The sequence below is a fragment of the Selaginella moellendorffii genome, unplaced genomic scaffold, assembly GCF_000143415.4.
Source record: "Selaginella moellendorffii unplaced genomic scaffold, v1.0 SELMOscaffold_71, whole genome shotgun sequence".
NCBI classification, from domain to species: Eukaryota; Viridiplantae; Streptophyta; class Lycopodiopsida; order Selaginellales; family Selaginellaceae; genus Selaginella; species Selaginella moellendorffii.
In genome coordinates this window covers 927,199-944,640 of record NW_003314332.1, presented here as the reverse complement: position 1 = coordinate 944,640, position 17,442 = coordinate 927,199, and the positions used below count along the sequence as shown (strand labels likewise).

The 17,442-nt window shown below is 47.1% G+C and overlaps 5 protein-coding genes across 8 annotated transcripts; 4 read left to right on the top strand and 1 right to left on the bottom strand.

The window, feature by feature from the left end:
• The first annotated feature begins 272 nt into the window (after positions 1–272).
• LOC9639737 (pathogenesis-related protein 5) lies at positions 273–2,039 on the top strand. The gene is made up of 3 exons (XM_024660001.1): positions 273–389; positions 442–1,056; positions 1,126–2,039. The coding sequence occupies exons 2-3, from the start codon at positions 996–998 to the stop codon at positions 1,845–1,847; spliced, it is 783 nt and encodes a 260-aa protein (XP_024515769.1). The 5' UTR covers positions 273–389; positions 442–995; the 3' UTR covers positions 1,848–2,039.
• A 31-nt stretch (positions 2,040–2,070) lies between these two features.
• LOC112340860 lies at positions 2,071–3,011 on the top strand. 4 transcript variants are annotated; one of them, XR_002990322.1, is made up of 4 exons: positions 2,071–2,163; positions 2,212–2,256; positions 2,313–2,612; positions 2,678–3,011. XR_002990322.1 is itself a non-coding variant. In XM_024660004.1 (3 exons), the coding sequence occupies exons 1-3, from the start codon at positions 2,524–2,526 to the stop codon at positions 2,931–2,933; spliced, it is 258 nt and encodes an 85-aa protein (XP_024515772.1). In that variant the 5' UTR covers positions 2,071–2,523; the 3' UTR covers positions 2,934–3,006. The 4 variants fall into 4 exon arrangements, 2 of the variants coding, with proteins under 2 accessions (XP_024515772.1, XP_024515771.1); XR_002990321.1 differs by having other exon boundaries at positions 2,071–2,256; XM_024660004.1 differs by having other exon boundaries at positions 2,071–2,612; positions 2,678–2,757; positions 2,845–3,006.
• Positions 3,012–3,470: 459 nt separating this feature from the next.
• LOC9639801 lies at positions 3,471–6,402 on the bottom strand. Its single transcript, XM_024660016.1, has 5 exons — positions 5,800–6,402; positions 4,478–5,746; positions 4,191–4,428; positions 4,042–4,134; positions 3,471–3,982 (listed from the first exon to the last, which is right to left on the bottom strand). Exons 1-2 carry the CDS (start codon positions 6,374–6,376, stop codon positions 4,764–4,766), a joined length of 1,560 nt encoding a protein of 519 aa, XP_024515784.1. The 5' UTR covers positions 6,377–6,402; the 3' UTR covers positions 3,471–3,982; positions 4,042–4,134; positions 4,191–4,428; positions 4,478–4,763.
• A 4,401-nt stretch (positions 6,403–10,803) lies between these two features.
• Positions 10,804–12,621, top strand: LOC112340848 (pentatricopeptide repeat-containing protein At2g35030, mitochondrial-like). Its single transcript, XM_024659968.1, has 3 exons — positions 10,804–10,999; positions 11,255–11,349; positions 11,728–12,621. The coding sequence occupies exons 1-3, from the start codon at positions 10,804–10,806 to the stop codon at positions 12,619–12,621; spliced, it is 1,185 nt and encodes a 394-aa protein (XP_024515736.1).
• Positions 12,622–15,895: 3,274 nt separating this feature from the next.
• Positions 15,896–17,150, top strand: LOC112340847 (pentatricopeptide repeat-containing protein At4g02750-like). The gene is made up of 3 exons (XM_024659967.1): positions 15,896–16,006; positions 16,094–16,417; positions 16,584–17,150. Exons 1-3 carry the CDS (start codon positions 15,896–15,898, stop codon positions 17,148–17,150), a joined length of 1,002 nt encoding a protein of 333 aa, XP_024515735.1.
• Positions 17,151–17,442: the final 292 nt, after the last annotated feature.

Sequence of the window (17,442 nt, the reverse complement as noted above, 5' to 3'; positions counted from 1 at the left end):
TGCGAATCCATCGAAGTCATCTTCAGCAGCAGAAGCCAGAACTTTGCACAAAAGCGTGACAGAAGCGGGGTTCCAGCAAGACTTAACGGTTGGGACGGGGCTTGTGAACATGTATTGCAAGTGTTGGAAGATGCTAGAAGTGTGTTGGAAGATGCTAGAAGATTCTGCTGGCAGCCTGTAAGAATCATGCTGATCCAGCTCGTGAGTCACGCGCTGCAGAGCATGTCCTCCGACTCGAGAAAGAAAGAGCAAAGAATTCCTCAATGCATGGGTTTGGAGAGAATAGTGATTTTATTATCAAGCTGGCTGCGTTGCACACATGACATCCCATAGCGAGAAGCGAGAGGAACTACAACTGAAGATCATGCTTGATGAGCCTCACTGAAGAGGTAATTTTTTCGTGTTTGACTACTTGGGAGGAGATCCCATTCTTGCTTGCAGGCTGCCATTGAAGAGCTTGGAGCTACAAACAAACTGTCTTCTTCCTTATCCCGATTGGACTAGCCACCGGCAACTAGCCAGCACAACAGCGTAAGTTACTTGACTCTCTCTGAGTATTAAAGGTCGTTGCTTTAGTCCGCAGTGGGACCACAGATTATGTGCATTTCACTGTTGGAAATCATGCGATAGTGAGGACAATGATATAAACGTCGAACGTTGTGGACCCAGCTACGGGTAAGGTTTTGCTCATGGAAAGTTGTTGGAGTTGGATATAGCTGGTTTCAAGCACTTGCTTTATAGTTCTGGAAGGCCATCCGAGACTGTAACTCAAGAAAGTCGGGTCAAGCAAGGTACCCTGTACGGAAACTGTTTGAAGGATACACCTGCTCCTGGCAAGTGTATCACATTGAAGACTTTCGAAGGACCAGTAGTTGATCGACATCGCAGAGTAGTGGACAAGTTCGCTACGGCTCTTCTGCTAGTATAAATTCTTTGGGGCAGTCCTCAGAATCCTCAGAATCGAAAGAAGTGAAGAACTAGAAAGCTGAAGAGAAATGGAGGTTCATCGAGTGAGATTGCTGGCTGTGTTGGCTGCTCTTCTTCTCGCAATTGAAGGTAACACTTGTTTTGCATTTCCTCAGGTGAATTTCCAATTCTGTTTCTGAATTGTCGTTCTCTTTTCAGGTGTTAGTTGCGTTCGGATCCGCCTCTACAATGAATGTCCCTTCACAGTGTGGCCTGGCTGGATTTCCAACTCCGGGAAGCCACAACTAGGAACCGGTGGTGTTAAACTCGATTCCTGGCAGTCTCATGACCTCAACCCCGGTGCAGACTGGGCTGGCCGTTTCTGGGGCCGTAGAGGCTGCAACTTCGACGGCAACGGGCGCGGCCACTGCGACTCGGGCGACTGCGGCGACAAACTTAACTGCGGCAACTCGGGTGGTGTCACTCCCGCCACCTTGGCCGAGTTCCAGCTCAACGGCCACGGTAACCAAGACTTCTACGACGTCTCGCTCGTGGACGGCTACAACTTGCCAATGAGAATCAACCCGGAGTGGAACTGCAAGTCGGCTGGCTGTCACAGCGACCTGAACGCTATATGCCCCAACGAACTGAAAGTCTGGAAGGATAACTGGGTGATCGGCTGCAAGAGCGCTTGCGAGGTTTTCCAAACGGATGCTTACTGCTGCAGAGGAGCGCACGACAAGCCTGAAACTTGCCCTCCAACGCCTTTCTCCAAGGTGTTCAAGGATGCTTGTCCACAGGCTTACAGTTATGCTTACGACGATTTGACTAGTACCTTCACCTGCGGTACGGGTGGGGGATACACCATAACCTTCTGCCCCAGTGGAGGATTCGAATTCGGAGCAGCTGGGGAACAAGCTGCTTTCATTGAGAAGCTCTGAAGCCATAACTGGAGATACTGGCTGGCCTGGTTGCGTTTTCAGTGGAGCTGCTGAAGAATGATCATGAAGGAATGCTGGCTTTTTAAGTTTTTAAAACAGACCGGTTTTTTGCAGCAAATGCCCTTTCGCGGCATTTGCTGGAATGCTATATGAATGAGTATATTCTCGTCAATTGCATGAGTTTGGAGCCCACTGAAGAGCTCACAATGCGCCGCTCCTCGACGAGCGTGTAGGTTCCTTGATCGATTTCGGCGCAATCTCCACAGATTTCGGCGCAATCTCCACAGATTCCGGTTCTGCTCGGGAAGCACATCAGGTACATTTTGATTTTTTCCGCAAGAACTCCAATATCTCCCGAAATCAGGAATCTCCGCGGTGTGGAGTGGATTGAGCAGCATTTACGATCTCTGTGAGTGAATCTTCCAATCTTTTAGGTTTTGTGAAATTCCTCTTGTCCTCTTGTAGGCGATGGCAGCAGATGCTGAAGCAGGTCAGGAAATTACACGAAATGCGAGCCGGACACTGCACCGCCCCCTCAGATTGTTTAAGCAGAATCCTGCACTGGGAGCCGTCCTGGTAATCGTTTTGCTCTTCTGCCTTGCTCTGCTTACTCGCCCGTGAAACGCACACCGTCAACATCAAGTGGTAAATGTGAAGCAAAGGATCAATTTCAACCATGGAGCCGACAGAGGCAAAGTACCTCTTCAAATTCCTACTTCCAAGGCGCAACATGTCGTGCAGGTTATCAAAACCAGGCTCCTTCAGGTAGGCTACAGATAATTTGTACCATTCCTCTTGCTCAATTCAGCATAATCTGTATTCTTTCACAGGCAGCTGTTGTTTCTGGAGGATCAGAAGCCCATCTTGGTTAAGCTTGATTGTCAATGTACAGCAGAGGACCTCCATACAGGTGATGACGACTGTTCAGCCCGTAGTACTGGTCCCGTGGTCCCCAAGTTTTCTAGTTTTCAACCAAATTGTTTATATGTTTGCCCAGTTTACAGAAGATCATGCTTCACTTTGAGCAACTGCAGTACACCTCCAGGTGGTCTCTTCATCTTTAATTTGACCATGCTTGGAACGTAATGGAAACTCTTTTGGCGACTTTGTAAATTGGTTGATGATCCGGTCCTAAATTTTATAAAAAGAAGTTATTTTATTGCATTTGGTTGAAGTTTTTGATGGCTCTTGTTGTAAGTTTTTGTTTTTGACATTATATTTCACCAGCATGCACAACCTTGTGAATTTGTATTATCATGACATTGTAAAAGTAAAGCATAATTAAATTTCACCCATTGATTACTTGTGCATGCATAATAATGTGCACCAAAACCACCTGGTTCTCCTAGCTTCCATGCACAAATAAAATCTCCATCTTCACAATAATCTGGGAGGTCACAATGAAATTTATTATTGACATAAGCAAACCTAGCTGGATCTATAGGCCTTGTATAATCACAACTTTTTGTATAATGCTGTCAATGCACATAAATAAAAATGTTAAATTAACGATGTCGATGTGGAGCCGGATGAATCCGTCAAGGTGGATCCAGCAAGCGGAATTTTCAACGAGGGCCAAACAACTTTGCGATTTGAGAGAACCTCCTGAAGTAGCAGCGCACCTCAAAATCATCTCCAAGGTTTGGATTCTGATCAATCAAGTCCCTCTCGAGGCAGGCACTCCAAAAGAACAACTTAAACTCACATATCGTGCAAATTTACCACCGCCTGGAGAAAGTAGTTTACCATCCTCGTTTGTTATTGTCTCTAACTTCTGCTACACCATGTCTCACACTAGCAGCACCACCAGCATGCGCAGGCCAAGAATGCGGGATGTTGGGTACAAGGGACATGTTGACAACTCGACAGTACTTAACATCTTGCCAGCAGTTCCAGGAGCTCACGATCCAGAGGAAACAGAAATGTCAGATCACGAGTCCCTCGAGTCTACGTCCTGAAAGTTTTCGAGCTTTCAACGCGTAGAACACCGTTTTGGGGCCTGGTCAGTCGCAGCCTGCTTTTGAGGGGCTTCGTATTGCTCAAGACGGTTGGACTTGTGCATTGGGATTTGGGTGTTGCTCAGGAAAACCACCAGTTGGCGGAGGCATTGGATGTCACGCAGGGGCAGGAGGAAGCTGCAACAAATATACAACATTATCATAGCAGCAAATGGGACAACCGATAGACAAGTTACCTTCTAAAGGAATCTCAATCTGAACCTTAACGACCTGTTTTATATCAACGAAGTCTCGTCCTAAACTCCTGGCGGCTTTTTTGCTTTCGTCATCTGAGAGGCACAGCATCAGCGTGGAACATCCACAAGACAGTACAACAAAAGCCCACCGTAGCTGATCTTCTCCACCTTGGCAGAAACTTCAGAGAAAGCCAATGAGAAGCCAAATTAAAGGAACAAACTGTTCAAACTTCCACTCTGCTGTGCAAACGACGTTGTTACGACAGTAGTTGTGCCTGGTAGATAACTCCGTCGAGAATGTTACTCTGTCGGGGCTTTCACGCCTCTTGCATCCGGAAGACAAACAAATTTAGCTTTGTGCAAAACGTTGGGCCCGGGTTGCGTCTCCTGAAAATACGCTCATCAGGAATGAAAATTCTGCCAAATAAAACCATACCTGTTTAGAGCTCAGTTGAAACTACACGTGTAGGTTGAATTGAGTTCTAAATAGTGGCTCTGGCAAAGCCATGCACCTGCACCTGTATGCCATTGCAGACCACAGTACTTGCGCATCATACTCTCTATCTCCAGGTTATCTCTTGCATTGCATTGCTGCCGCACCACTTCAAACACTTGTTCAATATCTCCTTTTGTCGGGTTCAGCTTCTTCCAGGTTTCTATATCCAAAGTCTCCCTACCCATGTTACTCCTGAGAAAGTTCAGCATCTCTTGTGTGGGAACATCTACAAGACCGTTGACAAATGAATCCACACAAGACCGTTGACAAATGAATCCACATGCAATAGTTTTGCTGCAACGTTGATCCCCATGAAGAGCACTATGAGTCCAGGGATGAGCATCGGAGCCCAGTTTTTCAGCCAGTCTTTTGGCACCTTCACTGTCATACCTTCTGTGTTGTTTACTGGGTGACTCCCCTCAGCATACTCGCAATGGTACCGGACTCTCACCTTATGGCGTAACTCTACGTACTTCATGAACTTGTTATCCTCACTTACCAGATATGGATAGCGTGGACATTCTACTCTGAGGGAGTGCAACATTTTGGAGCTGTGTGCCAACACTTGTCTTCCCATGTTCTCTATCTTATCCAGTGTTGCTTTGATAGACTCCAAGCTTGTTTCCATGCGGTCCAATCGCTGTTGGATGTAAATGAGCACTTTTTTAAAATCCTCATTCTCAATGTCCCTTGGTACTTCTAGAATGTGATTATCCAGCGGGGGAGTGTCGTACACCACCTTCACAAACCTTTCATAATCCTGACAGACTTTAATGAGATCAATAGCTCTCTTCTGGAGGCCTTTCTCCTCTGCTTCTTTTTGAGTTTGTGAAAGCGGGACAGCCACTTCAGGTGAGTTCAAGTGTTGAATTCTTTGAATTTCTGGTTCACTATGTGGTTGGTGCATTCTCCTCTCAACATATCTAGTCTTCAAAACTTTCTCTTCACCAATTTCCAGCTCACCAAAGCAAACATCTAAAACACAATTCTTGATCTTCATCATCAGCTCCTCAGCCTTCATACTACCATCCTGAGGTGCCAAAAGCATGATTTCCACCCATTGTCTGTCTGTCCATGAATCTGTATCACCTCCTATCCTCACATATACCCCAAGCCTATCTTCATTGAACGATACCCAGCCACTTCCAACATCAAAACTTGGATTCTTACATTCTTTATGAAGTTTGGCTTGAATCATTGCAAAGATACCTGTCACACAACATTCATCTGTTAGTTGAAATACAATTTTAATCCTAAATTACCTGATGGAAAGAGTTTAAACGTGACATCCTTGCATTCCAATCTCCTGCCCCAGTACTTGTACTTCTCCCCTTGTTTTCTGTCAAATGGGGCGTATGACCGCTGGATGCCTGAAAGTGCTGGTAAAGCAACTTCTTTAGGTAGAGGTTTCCATGTCCCAGTCCAGCCATCGTCTATGGGTATCAGCACACCCATCTCATACAGGCACTGAAAAATATATTCGACTTTGGCTTGTTCTCCTTGACAATGTTTGAATAGTTTATCTGCAACTGCATGTATGTCTTGTACCATCTGTTGTTGGCTGTTTGATGAGATATTTATCTTCTGGGGATCAATAAACAGGCTGATCACATCTCGAATAAACCACTCCACATCTAAGATGGCATACTTTGAAATGGAATCAAAATAAACCACCTCTCCCAAGTCATGCAGGAACAAGAACACGAATTTGATCATGTTCTGCTTCTGAGCCTCATCCAAACTTGTTTTGATCTGTTTTTGATATTTCACCAGCAGTTGTTTGCCAATATCTTGCACTTCCACAATCTGCATTTTATTCTTCTTCAGTTGTATGCACATTTCTTTGGCATCTTCACACAAGCCAGGGACACTCTGAGTTGTTGTGAAAGTAATATTTGTAAAGACTTTCTTAATTTGCTTTTCAAAACCTGTAAAGTCCTTGCCTTTATTGCTTTCACCTTCAAGATGTTTTCATCAATGTCCAAAATCCCCCGGTACTACCCAATTATGCAAACCACCTCATCCACAAGTGTATCAAAGGTGACTTTTTCACTGAAGAGGTTGAGTGCAATAAACACTTTAGGCTTCCGTTTGGATGATGACGGCTTGTGGGAAGGAATAAACCTCAACCAATACACCAGCACAGTAGTGAAGTTTTTGCGGTTGACACTGTTGTCCACTCTCAATACTACCAAGAACATGCTCTTGTCGAACCCCCTCAGGAAAGAGTGGTGGAATGCATGAAACTCATACTGGCCAGCCATATCACAAATCAGCAGCTTCTGTTCAGTGTTGTTGAAGGCGAAGGAGAGGGGTTGCAACTCAATTCCAGATGTTGAAGGGTGTCGTTGGAGGCAAGCTGGGAGTGGCAAATATTTTTTGCGACTGATGTTTGTTTTGATGGTGATCTTCCCAGCCTGAGTTGGACCACACAAGAACAGTTTTGCCATATAAGCCTCCTTGTTTGAGGCTCTAGCAGCTCGAAATATGGAATTCCGCTTCAACAGTTCACTGCATTTTGCGTCCAGGGCTTCTGATCCCTTTGTCACGTAGAGTTCTTCCAGATGGCTTTGGTAATTCCTATCTAGTGCTTCCAGCATCTGCTTCTGCATCCACATGTCCAAGGTTCCCCCGACTTCCAGGCTTTGAAGATTGCAATCTGGGTTTCCAAGAATCAAGTAACAGACCATATCCAGATTCTGTGGCGTCACCCATATGTTGAGCTTGTGTATCTTGCTTGCCAGCATTCCCTGGAATAGATCTTCATGCTCAAATGTTCTACAGTCCAGTCGTACCAAGCTTGAGTGTCTCAGATGGGCCCCAAGCCTCGCTTGAGCATCTGGCGTCAGTCTGTCCTCTATAACTAGCTCTTGAAGTGTGCGCGTCTCGCTCAGACCATCAATAAATACTTGCGGAATGTTTGTAGCCTCGAGTCTGTATGTAAAACCTAAACTTAAGCGTGTCAGCTTGTATTGTGGATTTTCAACCAGTGCTGTTCCCACGATTGCGTAGTATTTCTCTGCAGAATCCTCCCGCCTTGGCATCCCTATTGATAATGTCAAGTCTTGAATTTTGCTGCTAGGCAGGGCCTTCATGAGGCACTCCACTCCCTTGTAACCGATGTCGTTCCAAGTGATGCACAATCTGTGCAAAGAGCAGCTACCGCTCTCCAAAGCACCACCCAAACTCGTTGCACCTTCTTCTTCGATCCCATTAAGCTCCAGGCGCAACACACTCAGGTGAGGGAGATGGCCCCCTTGAAGAGCCTCACATAAAAGCTTGAAATTCTTGTCACCTATATGGTCATATTGTAGGTGCAGCTCTTCCAGGCTCTGCAATTTGGAACTTGCTGCTGCCCGTGCCAGAACCTCTGCTCCTCTGTCATCAAACCCAAGCTCCTCAGTCTAGCACTGCTGCCCGGACTAAGGTGCTTGAGCAGACCATCCAACCCTTCGTTTCCTAATCTGGTTTTGTCAGAAATCCACAGCCTTTCCAGCACACACTTGGGAGACGCCAGAGCCTTGCTTAGAGCCTCCATGGCATTCTCGCCCAATTCTCCAGCGGAGTATAGCCCTATGCCAGCAGTCGCAAGGAATAATGGGCATATTGCGTCCATCAATTTGTTGTCATAACCCAAATCTATGTGCCAGAATACCAACCGATCCAGCGGGCATGGCAGGGTTGAGATGGAGGAGCAGAGCTCTTGAAAGCTGGATAGCGGCAGCTTCACCAGGTCATTGCCCCTGTTTAAATGACCGTCACGCGATAGTGCTCAAAAATTCACTCACTCACCCTTCAATCGTAAGCCGTTTCAAAGCGGTGCTGTTGTTGCTGCTGCTCTGCAGCAAGACTGAGAACCTCATCTGAGGGGCCGAGAAAATCTCCATGGAAATCGTCAATGCCCTCCTTCAGCGCCCGCATCTCATCAATAGGGAAACCCACACTCTTCGCTACAGCTGCTATGGTAAGCTGATAGTCAAGACAATCCCCATCCTCTCCCAGAAACACAGCTGCAAACTCATTTTTCGGATTGAAATGCCTTGACTCGTCGTCAGCAAAGACATAACGGAGCAATGCGCCCACATGGATGAGGATGGTCAGCAGCGATAAGCTGGAGAATTTGGCTTTCAACTGCAGCACCAATTCACTCACTCGCTCTGTTGATACTCTCCCTTCACTAAGAAGCTCACCCCACTCAACCTTGTGCAGCCCATCCAGCAGCACCCGCATCCCAGGAAGAGAAACCATCAAGTTCCCTTGACTCTCTGCCAGAAATCTCTCAAACTCCTCAATTCCATAGCATTGCCTCCAGACAAGTCTATCCCGAGCCATGGACGCCAGGGCACACACGGATCTGAGTAGCCCCTCTGGGGTTCAGAATATAAACGATTTTTCCATTCTATAATTTCTTCATTGTGAAGTGATTTGTCATGAAATAATGTTGACGTGACATTTGGCCCAACTTTCTTTCCGCCCAGAAAGTTTCTGGACCCTGTCGCCTGTACCATCAGATTCTGAACTCCAGCATGGAATGAGTTGAGAATCTCTCACCTCCTGTGTTGTGTATTTTATTATACACAATACAGGAGGTGAAAGATTCTCCAGTCATCATTTTTTATTAATTTGAAATATCATATTTAAACGATTTACTTCAAAATATAAACTTAAATTTTTTTTAAACATAATATATTTGTAAACTTTCTTACCTCTAACATCTTTTATTTTCGAGTTTTAATAGCCAAGGTCCATTTTTTTATTGCTATAATTCCAAGGCCAGAATGTACATAAATATATGAGAGATGTGATCATTGCTCTTTTGTGGAACACCAGTCAGTGATCTTCATCAGTTCACTTAAGCCCCAGTGGGAAGATGAATTTTTATTTGCTAACATAAATTAAATAATAAAACAATCTTATTAACACTCTTGTTTGATTGGGCAAAACACACTTAGAATATTCTCAATTAGATTATTTTAAAATTTGTGCTTTGGGTCATCAAAGCTGGAGTTATAAATAGAGTTTTTTACATTATAACGTGGCAAGGGTACCCTAAATCAATCGTCTTAGGGTTTAAGGTTTAGAGCAGGGAGCATGGTGAGCATCATCATCAACAGGAACTTTAAGGCTCCAGGCACTAAAGGCAACGCACTTTGTGGGGAGATGATTCCCAAAAACACTGCCTCCAAAGAGCTGAAATGCGCGGAGGCCTATCTAAAGCTGGGGGAGTTCCCGAATGCTCTGGCATCGCTGTTCTCGAGAACGACGAGTTCCATGTCAAGGCAACTTTCCACAAGGCAAGAGCTCTTTACACAGTGTGGGTGAGGATGACGCAGCAGTGGAATGCCTGTACAAACTACTGATGGCGAACAGCAAGCCTGAGCTCCAACAGGAAGCTGTCAAGCTTCTCCCGCCAGCAAGAATGCGGCTTGTTCACTGACACCGCGGCCAAAGCTGAAGGTTTCATCAAAGGCGATGCCAAACGGCCAGGCGCTCTTGCCTGTGTCCGGGCGTTGTGCGAAACCCGTTGAAGGAGTTGTCTGTGAGAGATGCAGGCTGGTGAGCTACTGCAGTGTCAGGAGCATGGCCGGGGTTCAAGATGTCAAGCTCTACGACTTGTGTTTTGCTGCATCAGGTAATCTCTGCGGCTACTCGGGCAAGGTGCGGGTCTTGGTGAACGACAACAACGCTCAAGTGTCTGTCCAGAACTTTATGATCCTGGAACTGCTGAAGCTCTTCAGCCGAGACGCAGTAGAGGTCGCCATTGCCTTGTGGTAATCGGATGCTATGACAGACGGGTGTCTGTCGCAGCAGGCTGGGATGTTCTCAAGAGATGCGGATTTCTAGAGCACTCGGCTACAACCACTATTGCATGCAGGCTCTTTTCTGTCCTACATCGCCTAGGAAGGAAATCTTTCATCAAATGGCTGTGCTACAGCAGTCTATGGTTGATCAGCCATTTGTCGGCATTGGGCAAGCGTCCTTTGCTCAATTCGGTCCCAATGCTGCAGGTGGTGCAGACGGTCCTGTCGAGAACACCATGGAAAGTCTCTTCAGCCAGCATGGTCGCAGTTTCACGTTCATTCTGGACTCCTTCTCTTTTGTTACTAAGGAAGATGTTTCGTGTCTTTCACCTAGCAACTCTTCTGCCAGGATGCTTGACTGCTTGCTGATCAGTTGAAGGCAGTATAAAGTATAAAGTTTCACTGTATCATGACTTCCAACATTGCTGACTCCAACTACCTTGGGATGGAGAGGGTGTTAACCGCATGGGGGCCTCTTCTGGCGACCAAGGAGAAGCTTTTCCTACAAAGGATCAGAGTTTGTCGTTTATTTTATGTGCTGACTTAGCTGGATGTGCTAGCAGTTTTGAATACCTCAGAAGCGACTTCATCTCCATCACGAAATGCGGGGTCTTGAGAAATGTGTTGAGTGTCCTCTCTTCCGAAATATCGCGTTTCCTCAGTAGCTCCATACAAAAGTGTTTCTGCTCAGCATATGGATGTGGATGAGAGTTTGGATTTTTGCGGAGGTCATTGATGAAGTCCTACCTGCACCCGACGGAACCATTTCCTGAAGACGACCATGAAGTCCTTATGAGGCAACGGACATACGGCTCTAACGTTAATTCGGACAGCTCTGATCCTCGCCTGCTACATTTCTTGTAAGTGAATTTCCCTTTTCGTTTTGGTCCTGGAGTCTTGAATTTGTTTTTCGCAGTGAAGTACACACGCAAGCGAGAAGCCGCGTACCGTGGTGGAAATTTCAGGAATTTACCTCCCTGTGCTGTATACTGGATTCAGAGCTCCAAGCAAGTATCGTGGCTGATACTTATTCTTGAAACAATGTCGATAAACTCATCCAAAGAGACGCCACGAAGAGTAACCTTTATCTTTCTATTGTGCGTACTCAGTGGCGTGGAGCAAGAGGAAATTCAAATGGTTGCAGAATTTCGTACTCAAATGGTTTTTATTGTTGAGGATTCTGCTGCTTCCCACTAACTTCGGCGTGGGATGTAAACAAAAGAAATATTCTAGGTAAATTCTTGCTCGAAGCAAGTGAGCTGAAAACTTTGAGATGGAAGCAACATGGTTTCAAGGGCCGGGTATGTGTCGCTGCTGCGGGAATGCACAGTTCTCTCAGCTTGAAGGCAGATCCACTCGGAGCTGATGAAACTGGGATGGGAGGAGCAGACATTCTTCGGAAATTTGCTGGTTCACATGTATGGCAGATTGGGGAGCCTGCAGGACGCGTGTCTGGCGTTCAGCAGGATTGGGAAGAAGAACGTCTTCTCCTGGAACATCATGATCGCTGCGCACGTCCTCAATGACAAATTGATGGGCGCCAGGAGATTGTTCGAGCTGATGCCGCAGAAGAATGTGGTTCCCGGGAGCACCATGATCGGGGCGTATGCCCAACATGGGAACCTCCAGGAGGCGCTGTGCGTCTTCAGGGAGATGCCGCAGAGGGATGTAGCATCCTGGACCGCTGTTGTGAGCGCGTATGCCCTCAAGGGGTATCTTGATTGCGCTCTGGACATCTTCGATAGAATGCCTTCCCACTGCGTGGTGTTGCGGAACGCTATGGTCACTCGGTATGCCCAAAACGGCCATATGCAGCGTGCAGAGGAGCTCTTCAGAAGAGCGCCCGAGCGCAATTCGGTGACTTGGTCTGTGATGGTGCACGCGTATGCCCGGCTGGGGCATCTTGAAGACGCCACGATCACCTTAGAGAGAATGCCGCAGCAGTCCATCGCCTCTTACACTTCGATCATCTCCGCAAGCGTAGAGAAAGGTTTCGTGGAGAGCGCTCGGAAATTGTTCGATGAGCTTCCCCAGTACGATGTGGTGCTCTGTAGTGCACTGATTAGTGCATATGCCCGGACAGGGCACGGCAAGGAGGGCCTCGAGCTGTTGAGGAAAATGGACCAAGAAGGTGTCCAGCCCGATAAGATCATATTCGTGAGCCTGATAGACGCGTGTGCGAATCCATCGAATTCATCTTCAGCAGCAGAAGCCAGAATTTTGCACGAAAGCGTCAGAGAAGCGGGGTTTGAGCAAGACTTAACGGTTGGGCGGGAGTTGTGAACATGTATTGCAAGTGTGGAAAGCTGGAAGATGCTAGAAGTGTGTTTAACAGATTGGAGGAACGGGATGCGGTAGCCTGGACGAGTATTGTTTTGGGACACGCTCAAAACGGGCTAGCTGAGAAAGCTGTTGAATTTTTCAGCTGGATGGTGATGGAGGGGGTTGAGCCTGTGGACGTTACGTTCATTGCTGTGTTGGTTGCTTGCAGCCATGGAGGATTGTACCGGCAAGGCTGGCAGCACTTCGTGGGGATGCAGGCAGATTTCCACATGGAACAGACTCTGGATCACTATCTATGCATGATGGACCTCCTTGGTCGGGCCGGCAAGCTGGAACACATTGAGGAGCTGATTCATAGCATGCCGTTTGAAGCGGATTTATCGGCTTGGAAGATTCTGCTGGCAGCGTGTAAGAATCATGCCGATCCAGTTCGTGAGTCACGCGCTGCAGAGCATGTTCTTCGGCTCGAGAAAGAAAGAGCAAAGAGTTCGTGAATGCATGGGTGAGGAACTACAACTGAAGATCATGCTTGATGGGCGTCGTGCTTCCCACTGAAGAGGTAATTTTTTCGTGTTTGACTACTTGAGAGGAGATCCCATTCTTGCTTGCAGGCTGCCATTGAAGAGCTTGGGGCTACAAACAAACTGTCTTCTTCCTTATCCCGATTGGACTTTTCACCAGCAAGTAGCCAGCACAGCAGCGTAAGTTACTTGACTCTCTCTGAGTAATAAAGGTCGTTGCTTTAGTCCGCAGTGGGACTACAGATCATGTGCATTCACTGTTGGAAATCCGAGAAGGATGCGATAGTGAGGACAATGATATAAACGACGAACGTTGTGGACCCAGCTGCAGGTAAGTTTTTGCTCATGGAAACCTTTTGGAGTTGGATATAGCCGGTTTCATTTATAGTTCTGGAAGGCCATCCGAGACTGCAACCAATGAAAGTCGGGTCAAGCAAGGTGAAACTGTTTCACCTGGACGACGAGTACAGTGAGTCGCAAAACTGTTTGAAGGACAACACCTGCTCTTGGCAAGTTAACTCTGGCTGACAGGAGAGCTGGTGGAAAGGTCTTTCTGTGGAGAAACTAGCGAGCCCTCCTGAATGACGAGGAGTACAGTGAGTCACAAAACATTTTTATATCAGGACGTCCTTGTAAAGTTGCTGGAGGGCTGAAGCCACTTGACGTATATCACATTGAAGACTTTCGAAGGACCAGTAGTTGATCGACATCGCAGAGTAGTGGACAAGTTCGCTACGGCTCTTCTGCTAGTATAAATTCTTTGGGGCAGGCTTCAGAACTCGGATGCTGTCCCTCCCGCCACCTTGGCCGAGTACGGCTACAACTTGCCATTCAGAATCAACCCGGAGTGGAACTGCAAGTCCGCTGGCTGTCACAGCGACCTGAACGCTATGTGCCCGAACGAACTGAAAGTCTGGAAGGATAACTGGGTGATCGGCTGCAAGAGCGCTTGCGAGGTTTTCCAAACGGATGCTTACTGCTGCAGGGGAGCGCACGACAAGCCCGAGACTTGCCCGCCGACGCCTTTCTCCAAGGTGTTCAAGCATGCTTGTCCACAGGCTTACAGTTACGCTTACGACGATGAGACTAGTACCTTCACCTGCGGTACCGGTGGGGGATACACCATAACCTTCTGCCCCAGTGGAGGATTCGAATTCGGAGCAGCTGGGGAACAGGCTGCTCTCATTGAGATGCTCTGAAGCCATAACTGGAGACACTTGGCTGGCTCGGTTGCGTTTTCAGTGGAGCTGCTGAAGAATGATCATGAAGGAATGCTGTAATTCAGGAAGTTTTTTAAACAGACTGGTCCTTTGCAGCAAATGCCGCGAAAGTGAATGCTATATTTTTGGTGGTAGAATATACGTTACTTTTATCCGTATGTTTATAGGGTGGTAGTATATTCTTCAGTTTTGGTTCCTGGTTTTTGTGGTGACAAACCTGTTCTTCATCGCATATACTTGGTGAGCGACCCAAGACGGAGGCAGCTTTGTGGCTCTCACCTTGGCCGCTATCGCCGACGCCAGGCGCCCCTTCCTAGACGGCTTCTGCGTCAAATCGGTCTCCCTGGCGGAATGCACAAAGGAGAAAGAGGTGAGGAAAGATCTCGGACACGGTTGCGGGGCAGAGTTTTTGCTGAGCGATTGCAAGAGAAGGGCATTCCAGAAGTCATTACCACATAAACGTAGAGAAAGGCGTTTCTGGATAGCTTGAGGGAAACAGGGGTGAAGCGAGCTACCAGTTTGAAAGAATGTGAATCAGTTCAAACTAGTGAACTGATTCACAGCAATGTCAGGGAATGTGGAGGAGCAGGAGTTGCAACAGCTTTGATCAACATGTATGGGGAATGCGGAATTGTGAGCGTTGCCAAGGAGCTATTCAACTGCTTGAACTAAGCTCCTGGAGTGCAACGGTGGCTGCTTATGGTCTCAATGGACAAGCCTCCTGGAAGGCATGCAGACGGCCTCCATGATCATCGACGCCGAGCTCCAAAAACCCTAAGCGAATCTAGGAACCAAAATTAAAGAATATACTACCAATATTCTACCACCCAAAATATAGCATTCCAGCAAATGCCCTTTCGCGGCATTTGCTGCAAAGGACCGAGGAATGTTCGAGCATGGCCAGCCAACAATACCTTTTGTTTCCGGCATGACTCCTGTGTTGAATCACTTGTAAAATGTATAGTGATATCAGGCGACCAAGCTATTGCCAACAGCTAGAGAACCTCATACCTGACTGAAACAGGTGCGCCATGCGTGCTCCTGTAGCTGAGCCACGGGATCTGAGCTGTTTAAAATATATATGACTTTGTAATTTTTATTTTTATTTTTTTAATCTTTTTTTTTTCCATTTGTATAATATTAAATATTCTAAGTAGATAAACAAATTTAAAATATTAAGCATTTGCTATAGTTGATAACTTGATATGCTAGGTGGGGATTAAAATCAAACCTCTTTTTGCTTGAAAACTACCTCCTCAAAGGTGAAATCAGCACTAAAGAATCATTGGTGGATATTATACTTTCAACAAATGGTCACTATCATTTTACAAACTGAGCTGCTGGTCAGCAAGATCAAGAGCAGAAACACTGTTCAGACTGACATAACATGACACCCAAATAATCATCCTCCCAACAGGACCCAGAGTTTGAGCAGCAACAGCAGCTTGCAGGTAACAGGCTCCGGTCTCGTAATCATCGACTCTGGCGAGACGGGGCGGTTGTAGGAGAAGCCGCAGAAGACCCGGGGGCACCATGATCAGGGCGTATGCCCAACATGGGAACCTCCAGGAGGCGCTGTGCGTCTTCAGGGAGATGCCACAAAGGGTCCTGGACTGCTGTTGTGAGCGCGTATCCCCTCAAGGGGTATCTTGATTGCGCTCTGAACATCTTCGATAGAATGGCTTCCACTGCGTGGTGCTGTGGAACGCTATGGTCACTGGGTATGCCCAGAACGGCCATATGCAGTGTGCAGAGGAGCTCTTCAGAAGAGCGCCCGAGCGCAATTCGGTGACTTGGTCTGTGATGGTGCACGCATATGCCCGTCTGGGGCATCTTGAAGACGCCACGATCACCTTAGAGAGAATGCCGCAGCAGTCCATCGCCTCTTACACTTCAATCATCTCCGCAAGCGTAGAGAAAGGTTTCGTGGAGAGCGCTCGGAAATTGTTCGATGAGCTTCCCCAGTACGATGTGGTGCTCTGTAGTGCACTGTTTAGTGCATATGCCAAGACTGAGCACGCAAGGAGGGCCTCGAGAGGAAAATGGACCAAGAAGGTGTGCAGCCCGATAAGGTCATATTCGTGAGCCTGTTGGACGCGTGTGCGAATCCATCGAATTCATCTTCAGCAGCAAAAGCCAGAATTTTGCACGAAAGCGTGAAAGAAGCAGGGTTTGAGCAAGACTTAACTGTTGGACGGGAGTTGTGAACATGTATTGCAAGTGTGGAAAGCTGGAAGATGCTAGAAGTGTGTTTAACAGATTGGAGGAACGGGATGCGGTAGCCTGGACGAGTATTGTTTTGGGACACGCTCAAAACGGGCTAGCTGAGAAAGCTGTTGAATTTTTCAGCTGGATGGTGATGGAGGGGGTTGAGCCTGTGGATGTTACGTTCATTGCTGTGTTGGTTGCTTGCAGCCATGGAGGATTGTACTGGCAAGGCTGGAAGCACTTCTTGGGGATGCAGGCGGATTTCCACATGGAACAGACCCTGGATCACTATCTATGCATGATGGACCTCCTTGGTTGGGCCAGCAAGCTGGAACACGTTGAGGAGCTGATCCATAGCATGCCGTTTGAAGCGGATTTATTGGCTTGGAAGAGGCAGCGTGTAAGAATCATGCCGATCCAGCTCGTGAATCACACGCTGTGGAGCATGTTCTTCGGATCAAGAAAGAAAGAGCAAGGAATTCGTCAACGCATCGGTTTGCAGAGAATGGTGATGATATCCCATAGCGCGAAGCGACAACTGAAGATCATGCTCAATAAGCCTGATCCTCAATCAGAATAATTCCTTTAAAATGCGCCCTAAACCCTAAATTCCTTTCGCAAAAGGATTAAACCCTAAACCCTAAACCCTAGATCATTGAAGATCAATAATTGCAATGATCTATCCCCACGATGAAATTTCAAAAGATTACCCGAGCCTTTTGGCACAGGCACGCAGTCGTTGAATTCATCAGTGTAGCGCGTGTGCGGCCCAGAACATCTAAGGGCATCACAGACCTGTTATTGCCTCAAACTTCCATCTGCTGGAAGCAAATAGTCCCTCTAAGGACTTGCTACTCACCACCAAGGAGGTC

Coding starts and splice junctions, on each gene's coding strand:
- LOC9639737 (XM_024660001.1), top strand. CDS start 996: ATGGAGGTTCATCGAGTGAGATTGCTGGCTGTGTTGGCTGCTCTTCTT. Junction 1,057..1,125: donor TCTTCTTCTCGCAATTGAAG/GTAACACTTGTT, acceptor TTCTCTTTTCAG/GTGTTAGTTGCGTTCGGATC.
- LOC112340860 (XM_024660003.1), top strand. CDS start 2,524: ATGGAGCCGACAGAGGCAAAGTACCTCTTCAAATTCCTACTTCCAAGG. Junction 2,613..2,677: donor TCAAAACCAGGCTCCTTCAG/GTAGGCTACAGA, acceptor ATTCTTTCACAG/GCAGCTGTTGTTTCTGGAGG.
- LOC9639801 (XM_024660016.1), bottom strand. CDS start 6,376: ATGTGCATACAACTGAAGAAGAATAAAATGCAGATTGTGGAAGTGCAA. Junction 5,747..5,799: donor GTTTAAACTCTTTCCATCAG/GTAATTTAGGAT, acceptor GTTGTGTGACAG/GTATCTTTGCAATGATTCAA.
- LOC112340848 (XM_024659968.1), top strand. CDS start 10,804: ATGGGGGCCTCTTCTGGCGACCAAGGAGAAGCTTTTCCTACAAAGGAT. Junction 11,000..11,254: donor CGAAATATCGCGTTTCCTCA/GTAGCTCCATAC, acceptor TGTTTTTCGCAG/TGAAGTACACACGCAAGCGA. Junction 11,350..11,727: donor GGATTCAGAGCTCCAAGCAA/GTATCGTGGCTG, acceptor TGGGAGGAGCAG/ACATTCTTCGGAAATTTGCT.
- LOC112340847 (XM_024659967.1), top strand. CDS start 15,896: ATGATCAGGGCGTATGCCCAACATGGGAACCTCCAGGAGGCGCTGTGC. Junction 16,007..16,093: donor AGCGCGTATCCCCTCAAGGG/GTATCTTGATTG, acceptor GGGTATGCCCAG/AACGGCCATATGCAGTGTGC. Junction 16,418..16,583: donor GAGGAAAATGGACCAAGAAG/GTGTGCAGCCCG, acceptor ATGTATTGCAAG/TGTGGAAAGCTGGAAGATGC.